Here is a 20,826-nt window from a genome sequence, read left to right as displayed (position 1 = left end):
CGGCTGGGATTGCCATCCCCAATTGCATGTCAACCACGAAAAGGGGACACCTATAAGTCTGAACCAATTGATTGGTGGGCCAGGGTTTTCGGATGGATTTTTGGTCATTTTACCTTTTCATTTAATAAATTTCACGTTTTCACTTTGTTTCAAAGTTCAATGGGTGTGAGCATCCAATAATGTGCAGGAGGTACAAGTTAAAAATGATGAAATTATAAGGAGTGTAAGTTAAAAATCGAAGGGTGAACCGGGCATCTTTGGCATTCTAATCCCTACACAAAATGATTTCACACTTTAACTAGTTTTAAGTAGTGGTGCTTGCCAAAAAAGAAAAAAAAATTCTTTTTTTTTTTTTTCAACACACTAGGATGGCAACGGGGAGGGGCAGGATAGATATAACTATCCCCCTCCCCGATTCCCAAATATTTGAAGCAAACAAAAAAATTCAGATAAGAAAAAAATAATACAAAAATTAATCAGTTGTAAATTTAGTCCAAACTCCCCGAACTCTGGCTATTGCAAATAGAGAGAGAAAAAGAAAAAGTGTATGGATTGTGACACAACATTAAAAAATATATATATATATTGGGGCATGAATACATCCAATGTTGTCTCGTTCGTGTGCAAGCCACATGTATCTCATGTGGTCTCGTGCATCATATTGCTTTGAAATAGGTTTCAATTGCATTAATAAATAAAAAAATAACCATCGTCCCAAAATTATTTGTACCATTCAATAAACAAGGACTTGAAAATGGAGTACATTTTTTCAAGAAAAAATTCAAAACATTTTCATGAATTAAAAAAACTCATTGACAATCTAGTAAGTTGGTTAAATATTGAGTACCAGAAAATAGTAGAGTAATTAATTTCGCCTCATTGTGTACATGTATTCCACCTCCGCTATCAAATCCATGGACATCCACACTACAAGGAAACAAATCAGACAACATAATAGAGATTATGCCCAAAATAAACCTCCGAAAGGCGTCTACAAAACGAAGTGATTTTCAAAATCCATTACCTACTGGGGTATTTGACTATCAAAAAAAAAAAAACACGACTACCTTCAAAACAAATATCTAATGAATTTTGGCGGGGATATTTATAAGTTATAACTTCATGCTTCCATCAAATACCTCGGCAGCAAACAAAGTTCATGGTTCCTCCCTCATACTAATAGGTTACATTACATGATATCGTTCTTAAGATTTGGAAACTCGGGAGTTAGCTGCCATACCTGGTCCGTCAAAGCACCAAAAATTTCATTGATGAACAACACAAGCAAATTGGCTGAATGCAGCTCGTATCCATCGCCTAATAGCTAGTAATATAGTATAGGTCGTGATCCAAAAAAACAAGAGGCATCCATTAGAGAATCATATGTAAAACGCAGCAGTTATGACATTTTTCAAACGAAAAAAAAAAGAAAAATCGACACCCATGCTTTGTCAGGAATCATTTAAAGGTTATGAAAGATATGAATAATAAACATTGTATATTTATTTGATGTTGACAAAATCTTCAGCTAAAGAGTATGTTCTTTCGCATCCATCCTATTAAATCATTGATCAAGCTACCATGGTTTTTAGCGAAGAAAAATTCATTTGCCAATATGTTTTCGCTGTCGTTTGGTAACATTCATTGAGTTCCAACTATCAGAGGTCACAGGCGCAGTAATGGAACATTGATAAGTCAAACACGTCCATCAAAATTTATCAACTTCCCTGTGCATGTACAAAAAGTTTACAACCAGAATACGTCCACAAGGTTAACACGATAAAGGAAAAACTGGAATGCAAGCCAATTTGCTTAAATAAAAACTGATCATTTTAAATCAGTACTCACCGAGACATGGTTATGTTCTGAGAACGATTCTGAATCTGTCTGCTGTATATAACCATATCTACAATGGTGAAGCCAGCACCTCCAAACAAGGTTGACAAAAATTCTTCAGAGAAGTAAAAAGCGCTCTGAAGTGTAAACGGTCAACCGTCAAACCAGCAATACAAATTCTCACTAATATGGAGTACTTACAGTACCATCTCCTCGAATATAGAAGTTCTCACTAATCATCTGATTCCTCTTATCCAACTCTACCTACAAGTTTGGTCAGAAGATTTACACAACAAGAGAACAAGGAGGCCAAATCAAGATAACTCAATAAAGAAGTAAATCAAGGACAAGAACTGCCATAAGTGAAAAGAAAAAAGAAAACAGTGATATCAACAGAATCTATGTAGCAAGCTTAGTAGCACGAAGCGGGGGCGGGAGCGGAAGCGGGAGCGGGTGTGGGGGAGCGGAGGCACCTAGAAGCTCCTAAGGTTGGGAGTGCCTAAGGAGTGTATATAGATTATATAAAAATCTACCTAATAAAACACAAGGGTGTGGGCCTCCACACAAGACAAGTTGATTGCTTGACCGATTTCCTAGACCTAAAATAATGGGTTGCCCCAAGCGTAGGGCGGAGACCGACGCAGCATAATATCCGGTAAGTCCGGAGTCGAATCCACAAAGACGGTGATGTCTGCTGACTAAAAACTCAGGTTGTTATAATTTAAACGGGCTCTTAGGTAGCCACCCCTTGACGATTGATTGAGATTAACTAAAACCTACGAAATTGATTGTACTTTTCAGAAAATTAAAAGGAAGGTACGGTCGTAGGACTCATAGCACTTGTAACTAGTCCGGATTAACCTGCTCTGTTTGGAGTTCTTAAAAACGTTTAATTTTAGATTGAAATAGATACCCCGCAAGATGCGAGACCCTATGGTCGCCGTATACCCATGCGCAGCGAAGAATGAGTTTTGGACCCCCATTCTCCTGTTCATATGGGCTCCGACGATGCCCGAGTTCGTCCTCGGGAAGTATTTTCCAATCGAAAATCATTTAATTTAACAGTTTGATAAAAGGAGCAGTGCCCGAATTAGCCACGGTGTGCTAATCACCCCACGACCCTACCTAAACAACTACTCACTAATCATTATGCAAGAAATAGAAGAAACCCTAATTTGAAACATGCTTCCGAATACGAAATAAGCAATAGAAATAAATTAATAAACAAATATCAACGAACAACTTAAATAAAGAACATAAATCAATACGAATTACCGGAGTACGAAGATCTGAACAAAACTTTAGAAACTTGAAGGGAAAAGAAAATCTGAAACAAAACAACCTAAGAGAAAGCTGTAAAGAAAACGAATGTTCGAACCCAAAAGAAGCGTAACACGGCAGTCTTGTTCTTTCGTTCTTCTTCCTGTCCGTGCTTTTTCTTTTCTTTTTTTCCCACGGCCCCCAGACTGACCTAAAGTCAATTAGTAAAGTGTTAATCACACAAAGGCCCTTGAACTTCAGTAAATAATAAATGAACCACTCGATTTTGGATCATTTCGCATTTTAACCCCAAACTTCTTTAAAATCTTCTTTTTATCCAAAGTCTCGGACAACGGGCTCGAACAACCTATAAACAACAAAAGAACAAAATAAAAATCAATTAACAAAAATAAATGACTAATAAATGTATTTTGGAGGGCCAAAATATGAATATTTTGGCACTTATCACACCCCCCAACTTACACTTTGCTAGTCTCTAGCAAACCAAAACAAATGCAACTAATTAAAATGGATATTTCTTTTAAACCCCCAGGCAGCCCCGGTAGGACGAGTGAAGTCTCGTGAGGGTTTTCAGCAGTGATTACCCACAAAACACCGTGAATCCTTTTCACATAGAACCCAAAAACTGCAATGCAACTCATTGATACACCAATGCCAAGAATATAGCATACGCAACAGTAGTTCTAAATGCTATCAAAACATAGAAATTAATCATGGCATCCAAACTTAGCGTGGGTGAGTAAAGACCTTGACCACAAGTGAATCGCAACTAAGTACTCTCTCCGGACCGAGTCTCGACTTCAATTCTCACCATGTCATGCACTCAACAAAAGAAAACGCTCGAAACAAGGTGCATTTAATAAACTCTCAAAGTGTGCGGACGGAAGTCAATTATGTAATAAAAAATCAAAGTACCCCGCACACTTTAGACACGAAGAGAAAGCTTTTTTAAGGTAGACACATGATCTCATGGTAGACACATGATCTCATGAAATGAATGTCAAGCATTAAAGACTATCTATCCATCGAATCACAACCCATTGCCCCTAAGATTAAATAGGACTTTTATTCGGTTATATCGTCCGGTAAAGAAAAGTGTTTCAAGGTTAGGGTAAGACATAATCAAGTGTCCGAGAATAGACCAAAACACAAAAGGCAAATAATAATGTACGCCCTCTTTCAACTCCACCATATCGCTCATATTCTTCACTCTTCACACAATTCCCCTATGAAGTTCACACGTTTCTTTCTTCATACAAATGCATGGATGTCTTCCATTTTTTCATTCAAGTTCCTTTCTATCTTTCTTTTTCTCAATTTTTTTTTTTTTTTTAGCTATGGGGAAGCACACATCTCATTTCAAGCACATTTCTCAAATACACTTTCTCCATTCTCTTCAAAAATTAACCCTCATATGATTAATTTGTCATTCTCAAGACACAATATGGTTGGTGAAGCTTAACAAGAAAAAGGCTCATGCAAGAGGCTCAATGTGGCTCGCAAGGATAAATATTTAAGAAAAAGAAACGAACCGGCTCAATGTACAAAAATGGCCTACTATCATCTCCTAGGGGCAATACAACCATGTAACTTTCCATTCCCAAAAGAAGAAATAATAAGCATGCATTAAGTCCCAATACTTGACGACAAAGATAATGAGATCGACAACGATCTAACTTCTTTTTTTACGACAAACAAAGATTTTATGTGACACCACTCCAAAAAAAGGTAAGGCACTAAAGCTCACATGGGCATAAGTCTCCACTAATCTAGCCATTGAAAGCACTCAAGTCACAACTCACAAGCAGTCAAGGTCCAAGAAACGTACAGTGCAAAGATGCTAAGAGTGTATGCCAAGATAAATTCATATCGCCAAATTAGCAAAAAGAACTACCATGCAATATAAATATTCAATGAATGCCCATAAATTCTCAGCACAACCAACCAACAAGTAGACTTTGCAATTTCCAAGTCCCAAGTAGAAAGGATCCAACAAGTATTTTTTTTAATTTTCAAATTTTTTTTTAATAAAATAAAGAACAAAGTGATTCCTCCCCCCAACTTGAACTATTCAATGTCCGCATTGAAAGTATGAAAAATAACGATAGGACATAAACGTATAAGAGAGGAGAGATATCACCTCGAAAAGGAGAGCCTAAGCAGAGAAAATTATAGAAAGAGGGAGACCCCCCAACTTGGATCGAACAACCTGCAAAACGTGAGCCTCCAAGACAGCAAGAAAAAAAAAACTAAAAGAAATAAACAAGGGAAGAAATAAAATAAAAGACAAAAAATCATCCACTTTCTTCACGTGAAAGACACGGGTACTACTTTTCTCCCCATTTCTCAAGCGAGAAACGGGTGGCTATACCAGACCATAAAAAAAAAAAAAAATTTATGTACGTGTAGCCAAACGTGGGTTCCGAACATTTATCATGCCAACAAGAGCTAAGACAATAAACATAGTACTCCATTCGACACCTTTTATCAAGAATTGAACTCGGCCATGCCACAAGATAAGATATTTTGAGTAGCGCATTTGCCTAATTCGTTTTAGACACTTAAATTCAACCAAGTGCTTAGCCCAAACTAGATCAATTTTCAAAGCATTGACAAAGTCCACAAAATATGGATGATAAACTAAATTAAATTCATCAACACCAAGAAAATCATTATGCTTCACATTTAAAAACTCTTGTGAAAGTGGAGACTCAATAGAAGGGGTGGCACAATCTAGAGCTGGGAGCACTTGATTATTCAGTGTAACTATTGGCAATGACTCCTCAAAAGGCATATAGCCTTCACTAATGACAAAGGACTCTATTTCCTCTTTTTCTCTCGCATCAGAATTGATATCCTCATGAAGCGGCTCTATTTCCTCTTTTACCCTCACCTCAAAATTGGTATCCTCAGGAAGCGGCTCTTTTTCCTCTTTTTCCCTCCCATCAGAATTGGTATCCTCAAAATTTTCAGTCAACTCACAAAATTGGAGCTTTTGAGTTAAGTCATCTAGGTAATCCCAAGCCTCTTCAGCGTTTTTATCTAGGAATTCGTCAGTGGACCTAAAATCCACCTGGCATGGTTTAGGATTTAAACTACGGCAAAAGATAACCAGAAGACTGCCAAGCTCACAATTATAATTCGACCAAGAGAATACGACAAATTTAAATCGCTCCCAACACTGTGACAAAGACTCATCATCTTGTTGAGAGAAATCTGATAGTTCTTGTAAAAGCATATGAGTCTCATACGAGGGATTGAAAGTTTTGAAAAACTGTATGACAATCTCACTCCATGTCAATCCTGGACTCAAAAAAATAAACCAACTTTGAGCACGACCACGCAAAGATTTTGGGAATACATGTAAAAGAGCCACTTCATCGCTAGCAAAAGCTTTCTCAAGGTTACCAATATGCGAAAAAGGATTTTCTGAGGCCAAAACATAAAATATAGGAAGTGATACTGAACAATCAAATTGTTTTGTATAACCTCCATAGCACTTTGCAAAATCGGCCATTTTTTTTTCAACAATTTAAAAAAATAATAAAGAACTAAAAAGAAAACAAATAAAAAATAACTACCCGAATTCTTAACACACGTAACCGTCCCCGGCAACGGCGCCAAAAATGCTTGACCGATTTTCTAGACCTAAAATAATGGGTTGCCCCAAGCGTAGGGCGGAGACCGACGCAGCATAATATCCGGTAAGTCCGGAGTCGAATCCACAAAGACGGTGATGTCTGCTGACTAAAAACTCAGGTTGTTATAATTTAAACGGGCTCTTAGGTAGCCACCCCTTGACGATTGATTGAGATTAACTAAAACCTACGAAATTGATTGTACTTTTAAGAAAATTAAAAGGAAGGTACGGTCGTAGGACTCATAGTACTTGTAACTAGTCCGGATTAACCTGCTCTGTTTGGAGTTCTTAAAAACGTTTAATTTTAGATTGAAATAGATACCCCGCAAGATGCGAGACCCTATGGTCGCCGTATATCCATGCGCAGCGAAGAATGAGTTTTGGACCCCCATTCTCCTGTTCATATGGGCTCCGACGATGCCCGAGTTCGTCCGCGGGAAGTATTTTCCAATCGAAAATCATTTAATTTAACAGTTTGATAAAAGGAGCAGTGCCCGAATTAGCCACAGTGTGCTAATCACCCCAGACCCTACCTAAACAACTACTCACTAATCATTATGCAAGAAATAGAAGAAACCCTAATTTGAAACATGCTTCCGAATACGAAATAAGCAATAGAAATAAATTAATAAACAAATATCAACGAACAACTTAAATAAAGAACATAAATCAATACGAATTACCGGAGTACGAAGATCTGAACAAAACTTTAGGAACTTGAAGGGAAAAGAAAATCTGAAACAAAACAACCTAAGAGAAAGCTGTAAAGAAAACGAATGTTCGAACCCAAAAGAAGCGTAACACGGCAGTCTTGTTCTTTCGTTCTTCTTCCTGTCCGTGCTTTTTCTTTTCTTTTTTTCCCACGGCCCCCAGACTGACCTAAAGTCAATTAGTAAAGTGTTTATATAGGAATTGAAAACCTTAATCACACAAAGGCCCTTGAACTTCAATAAATAATAAATGAACCACTCGATTTTGGATCATTTTGCATTTTAACCCCAAACTTCTTTAAAATCTACTTTTTATCCAAAGTCTCGGACAACGGGCTCGAACAACCTATAAACAACAAAAGAACAAAATAAAAATCAATTAACAAAAATAAATGACTAATAAATGTATTTTGGAGGGCCAAAATATGAATATTTTGGCACTTATCATTGATCCAAGGGTTGAGATTGATTTGATCCAAGGGTTAATGTATGCTCTCCAACTCTCTTAAGAAAACACTCACATTCTTACAAACATATTACAAAAATGTCATATTTCTTTTTACCCATTGTTTATATTACCAAAATGCTCGCACCTACGGCACTACAGGAGTGAGTGCGTAGTGCCGTAGGCACGGGCAAATACTAGTATGTATATAAAATACCTTTAAATACTTGACCATTAAAGGAAAAGTAAAACTTACTGAAATTTTTCCGATCTTAAAGTATAATTATTGGAAGTTATATATTCTCAATTTGTAAAACTTCTTGACTAATATGATTTTCATATTCTTATTTTCCCAATGGCATAACTCCCTTAAAAGTAAGAGAATAATTGCCTTAATGGCCCGATAAGCTCCCATCTTAATTAAGAGCGAGCTCCCGCCTTGGGAGTGCCGATTTGAGCTCCCATCTAGGGAGCGCACCCATTTTAGAAGGATCCTGCTATAGCAAGGTTATGCCCCAGTGTTGATTTAGCTTCTTGCTCTATTGATTAGTACAAGTTATTTTTTCTTCTTTTGTTTTTAGAGGCATCAGTAAAGACACCATGAACAAACTGTAACACCCAAGGTACACAAGGAAAAAATGCCCACAAAATGCTACAACAAACACTGGGCCTGAATCTATCATTTGATTTCAGATGTCGAATACAGAAGTGGCTCTAAATTTTATTGCCCATGATTAGACATAGCCACAGGTATCTGAAGTCCAACTCATCCAGCAGAAAAAAAATAAAAATTAGGCGTAGTAGTGGAAAAGAATTTGTGAGTGCAGCAATTCTATCACTATCTGGTAGTGTCCAGGAAAAGTGTGGGAGACAAGTATAAATAAGCCCAAATACTGTAATAGGTATAGATTTTGGACACTTACTTGAGCATAATCTCCTATTGCATAATCTCGCAAAAGAATGTGACCATCTGGCTGCAAATTGAGAACGCTATAATATGTCATCGTAGCAATTTTCAAAAAAAAGAAAGAAAGAGCATGAAAAATATGGCTATGTCAAGCAACACAAAGCGATTGCTATCTTTAATACTTTCTTGACATTCAGTAGTATCAAGTGCATCATCTTTGGACAAACTGCAGACAACATAAAAATCTGCTTAACATGTTAGGTGTTTCATAAAAGCAGTGATGGCATACTCTACGAAACAAGGACAAAACAAGAACTCCCCAACACAACGAAAAACTATGTTTGGACCAGAAGTATAGAAACAACCATAAACAAGAAGAAGATGATCATGTACCAATGTACTTCCCCCTTATCTGTTTCCAGACCGCAAGTAAGCAATTACTTAAAGCCCACACTTACCAAGGTAACGACATCAATAGAAGAAGGCATCATTATGTCACAGAGATCATCAGTCACAACATCACAAAGAAAAGCATTGACTTGGGCTTCATTGAAATCCAAATGTGACTGCAATCGGCGGAACAACAGAAGTAATTTAAACAATGATCATTGAGTTCGTAGAGAAGGGGATTTCTTTGAAGTGGAATACTGATCATGAACATGATTAAAGGATTGTTGGCAATAGCAATAAGTGGGACAAAAATAAATTACTGAGATTCTAGGGATGTTGTGGCTACTCGATGAAGATCTAAGCTGAATTGGCAATGTTGAGAAGATAGATCTAAGGTCAACAATTGACTCGCGTAGGAGCACACCATTTATTATTTACTAAAAGTTATTAACCATATGTACAAAAAACACAATGCAGTCAACTGAAATTTAGATCTTCAAAAACAACTCAGACAGAGGACAAACAGGGGAAAAGGGCAGTAATCAGAACTAAGTGTAACACAGGGAGACGCATGTTTCTATCCCTACGGACGGCATATGGAAGTTATACTTCAGATTAATCTGCATAACCATGAGTTAACTCACAAGCATCATTACAGAAAGTTCACTTCAAAAAGTAGTATGAAAATAAGCATTTAAAGAGCAAAACATAAACAATATACACTTTCCTGAACACAAAGACACAGTTTGGCATTTTACAGTAAAAAAAATAAGCCTCTTGTAGATTTTAAGAGAAAAAAAAAGAAAGGAGCTACACAATTCCGCATACGCAGAACGCGTGCACAATCACAAACACACCCCTGAATTCACTCACACGAGAGAGACAGAGAGAGACCTTAACAAGGACAATCGCGTGGGGCGAGAAGTCACAGGCGTGAACAAATAGTTTAGGATATTTAGCAATATTGAAATCGATACGGCATACAATACCTTATTATAGATAGGCAAAGCCAACCACAAGAAAACATTGATAGTAGAAAGTGTAGAGGTCGTGATCACTCATTCCACTTCCAAACAATGTGGGAGACTCTATTTCTTTAACAAAAAGTACTAGTCAAGCATTTCTGTAAAGAAGATTCCAGTTGTCTACCACAAGGGGACCGGAGATAGGGAAATATCCGTCCAAAAACATAGTACTGTGATGAGCAACAAATGAGTAAGCTCAATTATGCACACCTCTGAGAACTTTTTTTGTACATTGTGAAGGTGGTGAAATGACATCATTATAACAACGAGGAAGCTACTCATTAAATATTTTGACGAAAAACTGAAAAAAAAAAATAAAAATCATGACACTGAGTACGTACACAACCTTTCTAATCCAAACTGTTTCTTACTAAGAAGCTACTTTAGGTTATGCTTTTTTTGTTTTTGTTTTTTTGTTTTTGTTTTTTTTTTTTTTTTTGGGGGGGGGGGGGGGGGGGGGGGGGGGTGTTGGTTGTTTGTGTGTTAATTTGTTTGTTAAGACTCAAAGCTACTCTATATTACCATGTTATTCACATTCTTTGAAATAAGGTTTTTAAGATGATTAAACAGAAAGTCATCAACATCTATTCTGCTAATCAATTAGTCCAAACTCCACAATCTCGCCATTGCAAAAAGAGAGACGAAAAAGAAAAGAAAAAGTGTAATATTGGGGCACAAATGTATTCAATGTTGTCAGTTGTGTGTGTCTGTATCTTATGAATTTGGGTTCCCGTAGTGCCCCACAGCACTACACCTTTGCAATGCCTTCGATTGTGGGCTATTTGTAATATACGTATTTGTCATGTAAATCATTTGATGTAGGCCGATATTTTAATTATTTAAGAAATATAGAAATTTTAGTTTATTATTTTGCAATTAGTATATTTTTAGGAATCTTTCCATTTTAGCATAAATTGCCTAGGATATCGGGTTTTCTTAATTAGGTTTGATTCTATTTCCTCTTTATTGTTTTCTTGTTCTCTAAGACGTAGATTTAGTTTTCCCTTATAATAGGTTTTCTTTTTAGTATTTCTAGTTTATTATAAATTGAGTTGTAAGCCTTAGGGCTAAAGTTAGTTGTTATTGATTCAAGAAAATATATGACATTTGTCTCATTATTGTGTGTTCGTAGAGGGAGTACCTCTAGTTCATACTTATTCATGATTGTCCTTGTTGCGCATTCTTTTATTTCAACACGCCTCTCTGCATCACCATTCATTTTGCTGAGAACGTAGAGTAGACCATTCGTGCGAAAGAAAGAAAGAAATTTAAACGATGACCTATTTATAGGAGAAAAAAATCAGTTGATTAATCAATGGGAACGCGCGTATTCTACCATCATAAAGATTCTGTTCGGTTTAGATTTTGAGAGTAATGAGTGGGAAGAGATAGATAAAAAAAAAAATTATTGAAAATTGTACGCATGGATTTTGAGTCCCAAACGAACTAGCCGATCCTTCTTGTTTCTTTCTTTCTTTCTTTCTTTTTTTTTTTCCCCCTTTCTTTCACACATGTAAGTCTTGACCAATTCTATTGTTTTACATGGAAGCCTTAGTCATTACTTTTGGTCTCGTTCACTTATTTTTCTTTATGTTTTGCTAATCAGGTTCACTTTCGTGCATGTGAAATTTTCTGATGGGATTGCAGGTGGGTCTGCCTTGAACAAAATAAGTTGTATTTTTATTCGTCTTTTTTCCAGTTTTTTCTTACTTTCACGTTGAATTTTTAGAAATCGGTTATTCATCTTGAGAGAGGTATTGGAAAACTAAAAATTAAAACCAAAAACTAAGAATAATTGACTAAAAGTGGATAAAAAAATTGAGTCTTGCTTACGGTTGGTTCAACTCGATTCATATTTTTACCCCTTTTCAATTTTACTTGTCGAGCCCAATTTTTAATCCTAACTACTTTGACAATCTTTAAGAATAATACTCAAAGTTACTCTGTGAATCTAATTACCATAGTATTCGTATTCTTTGAACTGGAATTTTTAACATGAATAAACAAAAAGTTAATCTATATGACGAGACGAGAATATCTGGTATTTTTCCCAAATTTTTTTATTTGTTTGCAAAATATATGAAGCAAAACAAAAAAATTATACATAGGAGAAATATTAGAAAAAAAAAACTAATCAATTAAATTTATTTCAAACTCTCCTAACTCAACAATATTGGAAATAGAGAAAAAAAAAAGTGTAATGATTGGGGCACAAATGTGTTCAACAATAAGGTTGTGTTCTCTTAAACTTAACTTAAATCTGAAAATTGTCATTATTTGAATTTTTTTTGCATTTGTTAGTTTTGCGCCAAACTTTTGCGGATTATTGATTCTTCTTGATGAGAGGAATCGAAAAAGTAAATTTTTTTTTACTTTTGCCCAATTATTTTAAGAATTAATCAATTTTTAGTGCAAAAATAACACACTTTGGTGTGAGGAGCCCACACACTTATTTGTGTGGGCGTGTGTTTGGGTGTGGTTGTAACATTTTGATGTATTCAATGTCATTGTTTTATGTGTACATGTATCTTATGGGGTCTCGTGCATTTTTTCAACTCCCGAAATTTGTCAATAGAATTGATTAAAAAAGGAAGAAAATAATTTTGATACTCTAGTTTTTAATAATTACACTCTAAAATCTTTTTTATAACTTGTGCTTCCAAAATTGTGCGGTGTGTATTTTTTAACACTGAAAGACAAATATTGGAGTATGTTTATCAAAATGAGAGATGTCCAAATCATTTTGAGCAATGTTATGGTCACCATATTTGAGTACCATATTTCGGGTATCACGTGATATGTCATCAAAGTATTAGTAAAACGTGCTCCGCTATATAACAAATGAAGCATATCCTATCGATACATTGGAGACACGTCACATGGTACTCAAAGATGCATGGTCACCAAAGTACTCCTATATATTATTATTATTGAATCATTTCTCATATGATAGCAAATGAAAAGATACAAACTTGTTCTTTTTCGGTGAAAGCCACACAAACAAATGGTTAATTAATGAAGAGAGCGGTACGTGGGATTCAGAATGCGAGTGAAAGCGCCCATCTGTTTAATTTACTCATTCAGAATGCAAGTCAGGTTTATTCTATGGCTATTGCTTAAATGGTTCCCCTGGGGCAGTATTATTCCTTGTAGTGAATGCGGGAGACTCTCTATTTCCTTTGACAAAAAGTACTAGTCGAGCATTTCTGACTTTCTGTTGAGGAGATTCCAGTTGTCTGCCACTGCAAGGGGCGATAGGGAAATATCTATCACTCTGATGAGCAACAAACAAATTAACGAGTGAACTCAAATTATGCACACCGTACCTCTGAGAACTTCTTTAATTTCTTGACCACTAGGTTCCTCTGGACCTCTGGTTGTGAATTGGTGGTGAAATGACATCATTATAGCAACGGGAAAGCATTTACATGATGAGGTCATGATGATGTCATCACAATTCTTTTATTACTCATTAGGTCCCTCAAGCTTTTGCTTATTGCAAAGTTAGTCCCTGGCCCATCCTTTATAAATAGGGCCCTCGCTCAATTCTCAGTTTATGGATTCAAAATATCAGAGAGATACTATTGTAGAAGAGTGAAAGTAAGGTTATGGGAAATAGTTCAATAATACAGTATTCTTTTACAGTTTTGAAGACTGACCCCTCTCCCTCTCTAGTTCCTGAAGCAACTATATATATATATATATATATATATATATATATATATATATATATATATATATTGTGCTCTCTTGCTCTTGTTCTTTACTTTTATAACATATATTTGTCTTTTTCCATTTTTTTTCTTACATTCACGTTGAATTTTTAGAAATCAGTTATTCATCTTTAGAGAGGTATTGGAAAACTATAAATTTTCTTTTAACCTCTGCTTAATGCCTTCTACTTTCTATCCTTTTAACCTGAAAATTCCTTTTCGTTATCTAAAAACTCAACAACCAAAATAAAAAGAATTGAAGAGCAATAAATGATGAACACCAGGATATACGTGGAAAACTCCTTAAAAAGGATAAAAACTATGGGAGGAAATCAAACCACTAAAATAATCATTGTGCAGTTACAAAGACGATCTTAACTAAAACAATCGTGAATCCTCACCGACTAACCGAAGATCGACTTGCCGAATCCACGTACACTTACTCCACACCAAGTGGTTGATTCCGCACATCTTGAATCCTCACGTCCTCCGAGATACTTGCAGAATCCACCGGAAGAACGTTTCAAGTAGTAGGATAAAAGTTTGAACAAAACTGTTGGAGTTATTCTGAAGGCATGATGATCAATGGATCATGATTACTCCAAGAGACAAGCCACAATCTCCCTTGTGTATTATTCAAAAGATCGTTAAGGATACGATTATAGTGACATTATATTGTATAAGGAAAATCTCGAATTTGGATCTAAAATTGACGACTTAGAGTGAGCTTATCCATTTTTTTTTTTTTGAATCAGTCAATTTCATTACACCCGAAGGCGAAGATTACATCGCAAAATACAAGAGTGCACCAAACTATCTAATTCGGGACCCTAGGACACCCTGCAAAAGCAAATCAATACTAGGTGCTAATATGAGAATCCCGTCCGGGACAAGACAGAAAGATCTCAAATGAAATCCCAGCACAAACCATTACACAACAAGGAGTAGATGTAATCGAAAACAACAAACAGAAAACAAGCGTAAAGGAAGAAACAGCTCTCATGGCCAGACCACACCGGCCACCAACCGACTGGAATAGAGACCATTCCAGCAGAGGAGAAACTCCGGGGAGACTCCATGGCAAGCCTCTGCTGTCATGCGAAGCTCCGGACGCGAGAGCCGAGGCAAACGCCGAAAAGCGACTCCGACATGCCCAAGCGACCACAGTGGCCGAAGACCAGACCCTCCATCACACCCGATCTGCCGTTGACGGCCCAGAGCAACCAAACCAGTGCTGTTACAAGGACCCCCAACACCAGCAACACAGCTGCTGCTGCTGGAAAACACCACAACATCACTGAACCAGCCGCCTACCACCCATCAAAACCAAGCTAAATTTATTTCGCCCACCACCCAAACCGCCGGACCTGGGGGAAACCCAGACCAGCACAGCCCAAATTTGGGGGGACCCAGATCGGAGAACACCAGGAAAGAAACAACCGGTAAACAGAAAAGAAAACCAAAAGAAGGAAAACTCCAACCCAACCACACACCTTATTATCTCGCCGATGACTTCGAGCAAGACAGATCTGGAGTCGCCGTGTGGAACCACGGACTGTGGACCACCACCACACGCCGGACGAATCCACCGAACGGGGGAGCCACGCCTGGCCAAGCAACGAACGAACCCCGACTGTGCGTGTAACACCCTTTTTAATTGAGGTGCTTAAATGTTATATTTAATAACCTAAAGGGCTGGAGTGCAATTTTTCTTTGGAATTGTGCATGTGTGCCGTGTGTATGGTGTGGTGTTGTGTGTGTGTGTGTTCTTTTAAAACAAAAGAAAAAAAAATAGAAAGAAAGAAAACCCATCAGGAGGTTCCAACGTGAGAGAGAGAGAGAGAGAGAGAGATCAGCCGGTGGAGAAGAAGAAGAAAGAAGGAAAGAAAGAAAGGAGGAAATAGGTATGGTCAAATTGAAGCCATGAGAGAGGGTTTTTGAGCTTGAAGTTGAGTTTATTCCTGAAAATTCGTGTATAACATATGAATATGCATAACTGTGTTTTGAGCAGAGTTGAGTCTGTCCTGTTTTTGACGAATTTTTACCATTGACATACCGTTCATGTTATTTTCTGGTATTTTTACTGTAGATGCTTCTTTGTGTGTAGTTTATGCTGTAAAAATTTCAGAATTTTCTGAGAAACCTGGAAAAAGATAAAAATCTTTAACCGGGCTGCAGTCAGATTCGCGTCTGGGCAGACAGCCCAGACACATGTTGGAAAAAACGGGCATAACTTCTTGCTCGGGTATCGGTTTTAGGCACCGTTTCTTGATTCCGAAACTAGACTTGTATATCTTTCTGAATCTGTAAAGATTGTGCCTTAGTTTGGTCTGAGCAAATTCAGTTTTGGTTCCGAAGTTAATAGTTTAGTGATTCTGAAATCCTGGGCAGGATTTATAGCTGTGTTCTTCATCAGTTTTGTCATAGTTGAATATGCTTACTGACTATGGATGCTGTTGAGTCTTAAACCTTGATCAGTTGGTGTTGTTTTGGCGTTGGAAATATTGGAAAAGATTAAGTGTGTGATTTTTAATGAGCATTCGATCGCAGATTGTTCTGCTGGGTCTGTAGTTTCTGTTTTAGATGTGTAATTTCAATTGAGCATATCTTAGTCATTCGGAGTCCAATTTGGGCAAATTTTATATCTAGATTGATGTACTAGAAGCCTTCTTGCTAGTGGTGGTGGTCTTGTAGTATTCTTTGAAACCTATAGAATTCTATAGTCAGAAATCGATCAGTGGTTCCGTTGATAATGTGTGAAATTGTGGAATTCTTGGTTTTGGGTACGAATTGGTGAATTTACTTTTGTTCGGCAATTACTAAATAGTTGAATTGATGCAGAACATTGTTAATGCATTTGTTAAAGCCTTAAAAGTATTTCTATACTAAAATGTTTGGCTTGTGGATAGGTGACGAGTCGATGAATCAAGGAGCACCGAAACCATAGTTGTACTTTCTTTTGGAGTACGAGGTGAGTGTTTGATTCATAGATGTTATTCTATATTGAATTAAACTTGAATGTTGGCTTAGTGCCCGGTGATTGGCTTTATGCCAAAAGGCTTTTATGCCTTAAATTATTGGCTGTGTGCCCGGTGATTGGCTTTATGCCATATGGCTTTATGCCTTAAACTATTGGCTGTGTGCCCGGTGATTGGCTTAATGCCAAAAGGCTTATGCCTTAAATTATTGGCTGCTTGTCTGGTGTTACTTTTTATTTCTCGATAAACTGTTACAAGTTGAGAATATCTTTTAGCTGTACCTTTAATATGGAATTGCATCCATGTCTCATAACACTCCTGGATTCCATTTTGGAATCCAGTTTTGCAAGCGTTGTAGATATCCACTGCTGATCGTCGTGGGGTTGTGCACTCGCTTAGGGTAGCATGTTGGGAAGGCTGGACTAGTTTTGGCAAAATTTTGTAGATAGGGATGTAGTTGCAGCCTATGTTCATATTTGGTTTATTGTATAGTTTAATGCTTTCTTAAGACTTCCGCTGTGTTTGTAAGAACGTTAAGTTTTGCGTTATCAATAAAATGGTTGTTGGTTAATTTAGTTGCTAAAACTTGAGTTATAGAAATGGGTTGGTGGTTGATGTTGCACCCTCACGTCGGTTTAGGCTCATTTGAGTGCTGGCCCGGGGTGGGGTGTGACAGTGCGCATGGAAAGCCAGCGGTGGGAGACCACGAGGTGAGGAGGGCGGGGGAAAACGAACAGGGAGGGGGGAGGAGGGAGAGAGAGGCGGATGCCTCCCCCCCCCCCCCCCCCCCCAGCGGCGGCAGCTAGGGTTTCTTTGTTGAGGGAATTTTTTTAAAAAGAGAGAGAGGCGGCAAAATTGAGTGAGCTTATCCATGCGCTTATCCTCTTAGGCATTCTTTTTCTGATCTGTCTTTCGTCATTGCTTTCTTGGGTCTTCGACATCCTTTTACTGACTTCTCCACGTAGTTCTTCTGAATTCGATTCTCTAGTTTGTTCACTGACTCATTATTTACATTACATTTTCGAAAAGAGAAGGTATACAACATAGTAAATCAAATGTAGGAACAAACTTGTGAAAAAAAGGAGGTCCTAATCTATAGAAGATATCTTCCATATTGAACCTATCGTAGTATAATACCAAATTCAAAAACACAACAAAAGTCATTCCGGTTAGTGCGCGACTCCCGACGGCTATATTCCACAAGAATCTCAATATTCCCTGTTGATTCATTTTTATCCAAAAGGCTATAGCCGGTCAAATCTAAGGTTTGGAACCCTTGCCAACTACCTACTTCTCTCTCGATTTAGTTGATCGAAACTACCGGATCAAAATCGTCCACCAACAACCCCCCGCAAGCTCATCGGGCCGAAGGTGGAGAGAAAGCTTGTCACTAAGAAATCGAAAACGTGACGAGGCCAACAGCAGCTGATTCGATTGTCTTTCCTTTTAGGTAATTCCTGAGTGAAGGGCAGAGGTCGACTTTCAAGGATAAACATAGATCGCCCCTTTCGTGTATTTCGACGTTGGTTGATCAAAAGGGTCGCCAACTGGGGGGAAGGGTTCGTTGGAGTTCGGGCATTTCTGTCTGTCTGCGAGCACGCCGATCTTAGGCCTGTCAATCAGCCAGATCCGATAAGACTCAAATCTGATAAGACTCGAATCCGATAGTGGTAATTCGGATCAGAAAAATCTGGATCCGATCCGAAAATCCGAATCCGATCTGAAAACTTTTTTACTTCAAAAATTTTAGCAAAAAAAAAAATTTTCCAAAAAAATATTTAAAAAATTAAAATAAAAGTAAAACTACTTAAACATTTTTTTTTTCAAAATAAAAAATTTACTGTTTTTTTTAAAATTTATAAAATAAATAAATAAATAAAGTTCGGATTCGGATTGATAACGGATTTAATCCGATCCGATCCTTATTTGGATTACCGGATTCGGATTATCGGATCAACATTATCGGATCAAATTCGGATTCGGATCGAATCCGGTCCATTGACAAGCCAATGCGTATGGAAGTTTATGAGTTTTGGACACAGAGGAGAGCAGCAAAAGTTTATTCGGTGGTTTAGAAAACCCAAAAGAGTTGCCTATAAATAGATGGATAAAATCTGTCAAGTTGCTCGAACACTGGTAAAAGCTTTACTGGAGTTGCTTGAGCTCTAATTTTGATGCACGTTCCCATATTTTTCATCCATTGATTATGTGATCCCCTTTTCTTATAGGCGGCTATAATCATGAAATTCATTTCAAAAGAATTGATTTTCTTCCAATCTATTTCATTAACAAACTCTATCTTTCAATTACACAATATAATTGATATACTTTCTAAAACATACGCTTTATAAAGAAAAATCAATAAGTTACAACTCAATGATAAGGGATACAAATCAATATGTGTCTTGATAAATGGAATTTGAAATATAGACCTTACATAACCAGAACCTCTGGAAAATTTTCTTTGTTGTTCAAAAAAAATTTGGAAAACTAAAAATTAAGACCAAAAACTAAGAATAATTGACTAAAGTGGATAAAAAAATTGAAGTCTTATTTACAGTTGGTTCAATTGATTCATAAAAGTAATACTTACCGATTTCCGTTGGGGCTGATTTCTTATAGAGTCTCATAAAATAATATTCGAAAATTTATAGATATTTTTTAGATTTTTGTGGGACCCGAAATGGGCCTAAATGCGTTTTTCCTTGCGTGGTTCCCTACAAATTTTCCTTGCGAATAGCAGAGCTCTTTTCAATTCTACTTGTCGTGCCCAATTTTTAATCCTAACTATTTTGACGAAAAACTAAAAAAATCCACTAAACACCAAAAATTTCCTATGTTTCGGCCCTTTTGGGTATCATGTGATGTGTCACTAAAGTATTAATAGAAAGTGCTCCACTATATGACAAATAAAGCATATTCCATCAATATATTAGTGACACATCACATGATATCCAAAACATAGTAATTAAAGATGGTTACCAAAGTATTATTGAATTTGATGACAAACTAAAAAAATCCACTAAACACCAAAAATTTCCTATGTTTCGGCCCTTTTGGGTATCATGTGATGTGTCACTAAAGTATTGATAGAAAGTACTCCACTATACGACAAATAAAGCATATTCCATCAATATATTAGTGACACATCACTTGATATCCAAAACATAGTAATTAAAGATGGTTACCAAAGTATTATTGAATCATGGGAAAGTTTCAAATGATGACCGCTTAAAATGCAGACTCCCCTTTCCCGATCGAACCGAGCCGCTCAATGTGTTCAGAACATGATTTTAAGAGTACCCTTAAGAAATCGGCAAAAAAATAAACCCGGGAAGGGCTTATTTGAGCAGTTTTTTTTTAACCGTTCAATAAAAAACTGTTCGAATGAAGTCAATATGTTCAGAACGTGATTTTAAGGGTATCAGCGAGAAATCGGCCAAAAAAAAAAAACCTAGGAAGGGCTTTATTTGAGCAGTTTTTTTTAATCGTTCAATAAAAAACTGTTCAGATGAAGTCCTTTCCGGTCATTTTTTTTCTGATTTCTCGCGGATACCCTTAAAAATCATGTTCTGATCACATTGAGCGGCTCGGATGATTGAAATTCGATCGGGAAAGGAAAAAAATAGGAATGTATGCATTTTAACTAAAATAAGAACCACCTCATTTTAAACAGATTGATTGAATCATTTCTCATATGATAGCAAATGAAAAGATACCAAGTTTTTCTCTTTCGATGAAAGCCACACAAACAAATGGTTGATTTTGAGTTTTGATGACGTAGAGAGGTTCCAGAGAGAGACCGGTGGGATTCAGCATGCGAGTGCAAGCACCCATCTGTTTTACTGATCCAATAAAGTCAGGTTTATTACTACGGTAATGCTAAATGGTGCCCCTTGGG

At 36.9% G+C, this 20,826-nt stretch overlaps 1 protein-coding gene and 1 long non-coding RNA gene across 2 annotated transcripts; one reads left to right on the top strand and one right to left on the bottom strand.

Moving 5' to 3' along the window:
• Positions 1–8,892: 8,892 nt before the first annotated feature.
• Positions 8,893–13,639, bottom strand: LOC131309715 (uncharacterized). The gene is made up of 4 exons (XM_058336311.1): positions 13,561–13,639; positions 10,104–10,198; positions 9,278–9,385; positions 8,893–9,064 (listed from the first exon to the last, which is right to left on the bottom strand). Exons 1-4 carry the CDS (start codon positions 13,637–13,639, stop codon positions 8,963–8,965), a joined length of 384 nt encoding a protein of 127 aa, XP_058192294.1. The 3' UTR covers positions 8,893–8,962.
• A 2,067-nt stretch (positions 13,640–15,706) lies between these two features.
• On the top strand, positions 15,707–17,496 carry LOC131310172 (uncharacterized). Its single transcript, XR_009195139.1, has 3 exons — positions 15,707–15,851; positions 16,857–16,918; positions 17,267–17,496. It is a non-coding gene; the product is annotated as an uncharacterized LOC131310172 (long non-coding RNA).
• The last annotated feature ends 3,330 nt before the right edge of the window (positions 17,497–20,826 follow it).

The sequence above is a fragment of the Rhododendron vialii genome, chromosome 12a, assembly GCF_030253575.1.
Source record: "Rhododendron vialii isolate Sample 1 chromosome 12a, ASM3025357v1".
In the NCBI taxonomy this organism is placed as follows: Eukaryota; Viridiplantae; Streptophyta; class Magnoliopsida; order Ericales; family Ericaceae; genus Rhododendron; species Rhododendron vialii.
Note: the sequence above shows the minus strand (reverse complement) of the source record. Positions and strands in the feature narration are given on the sequence as shown.

Excerpts from the sequence above, each read along its gene's own strand:
- LOC131309715 (XM_058336311.1), bottom strand. The coding sequence starts at position 13,639 with ATGATGTCATTTCACCACCAATTCACAACCAGAGGTCCAGAGGAACCT. Across the intron at positions 9,386-10,103 it reads ACGCGATTGTCCTTGTTAAG|TCACATTTGGATTTCAATGA; the intron begins GTCTCTCTCTGT and ends CGCCGATTGCAG. Across the intron at positions 9,065-9,277 it reads CTATTGATGTCGTTACCTTG|ATTTTTATGTTGTCTGCAGT; the intron begins GTAAGTGTGGGC and ends CATGTTAAGCAG.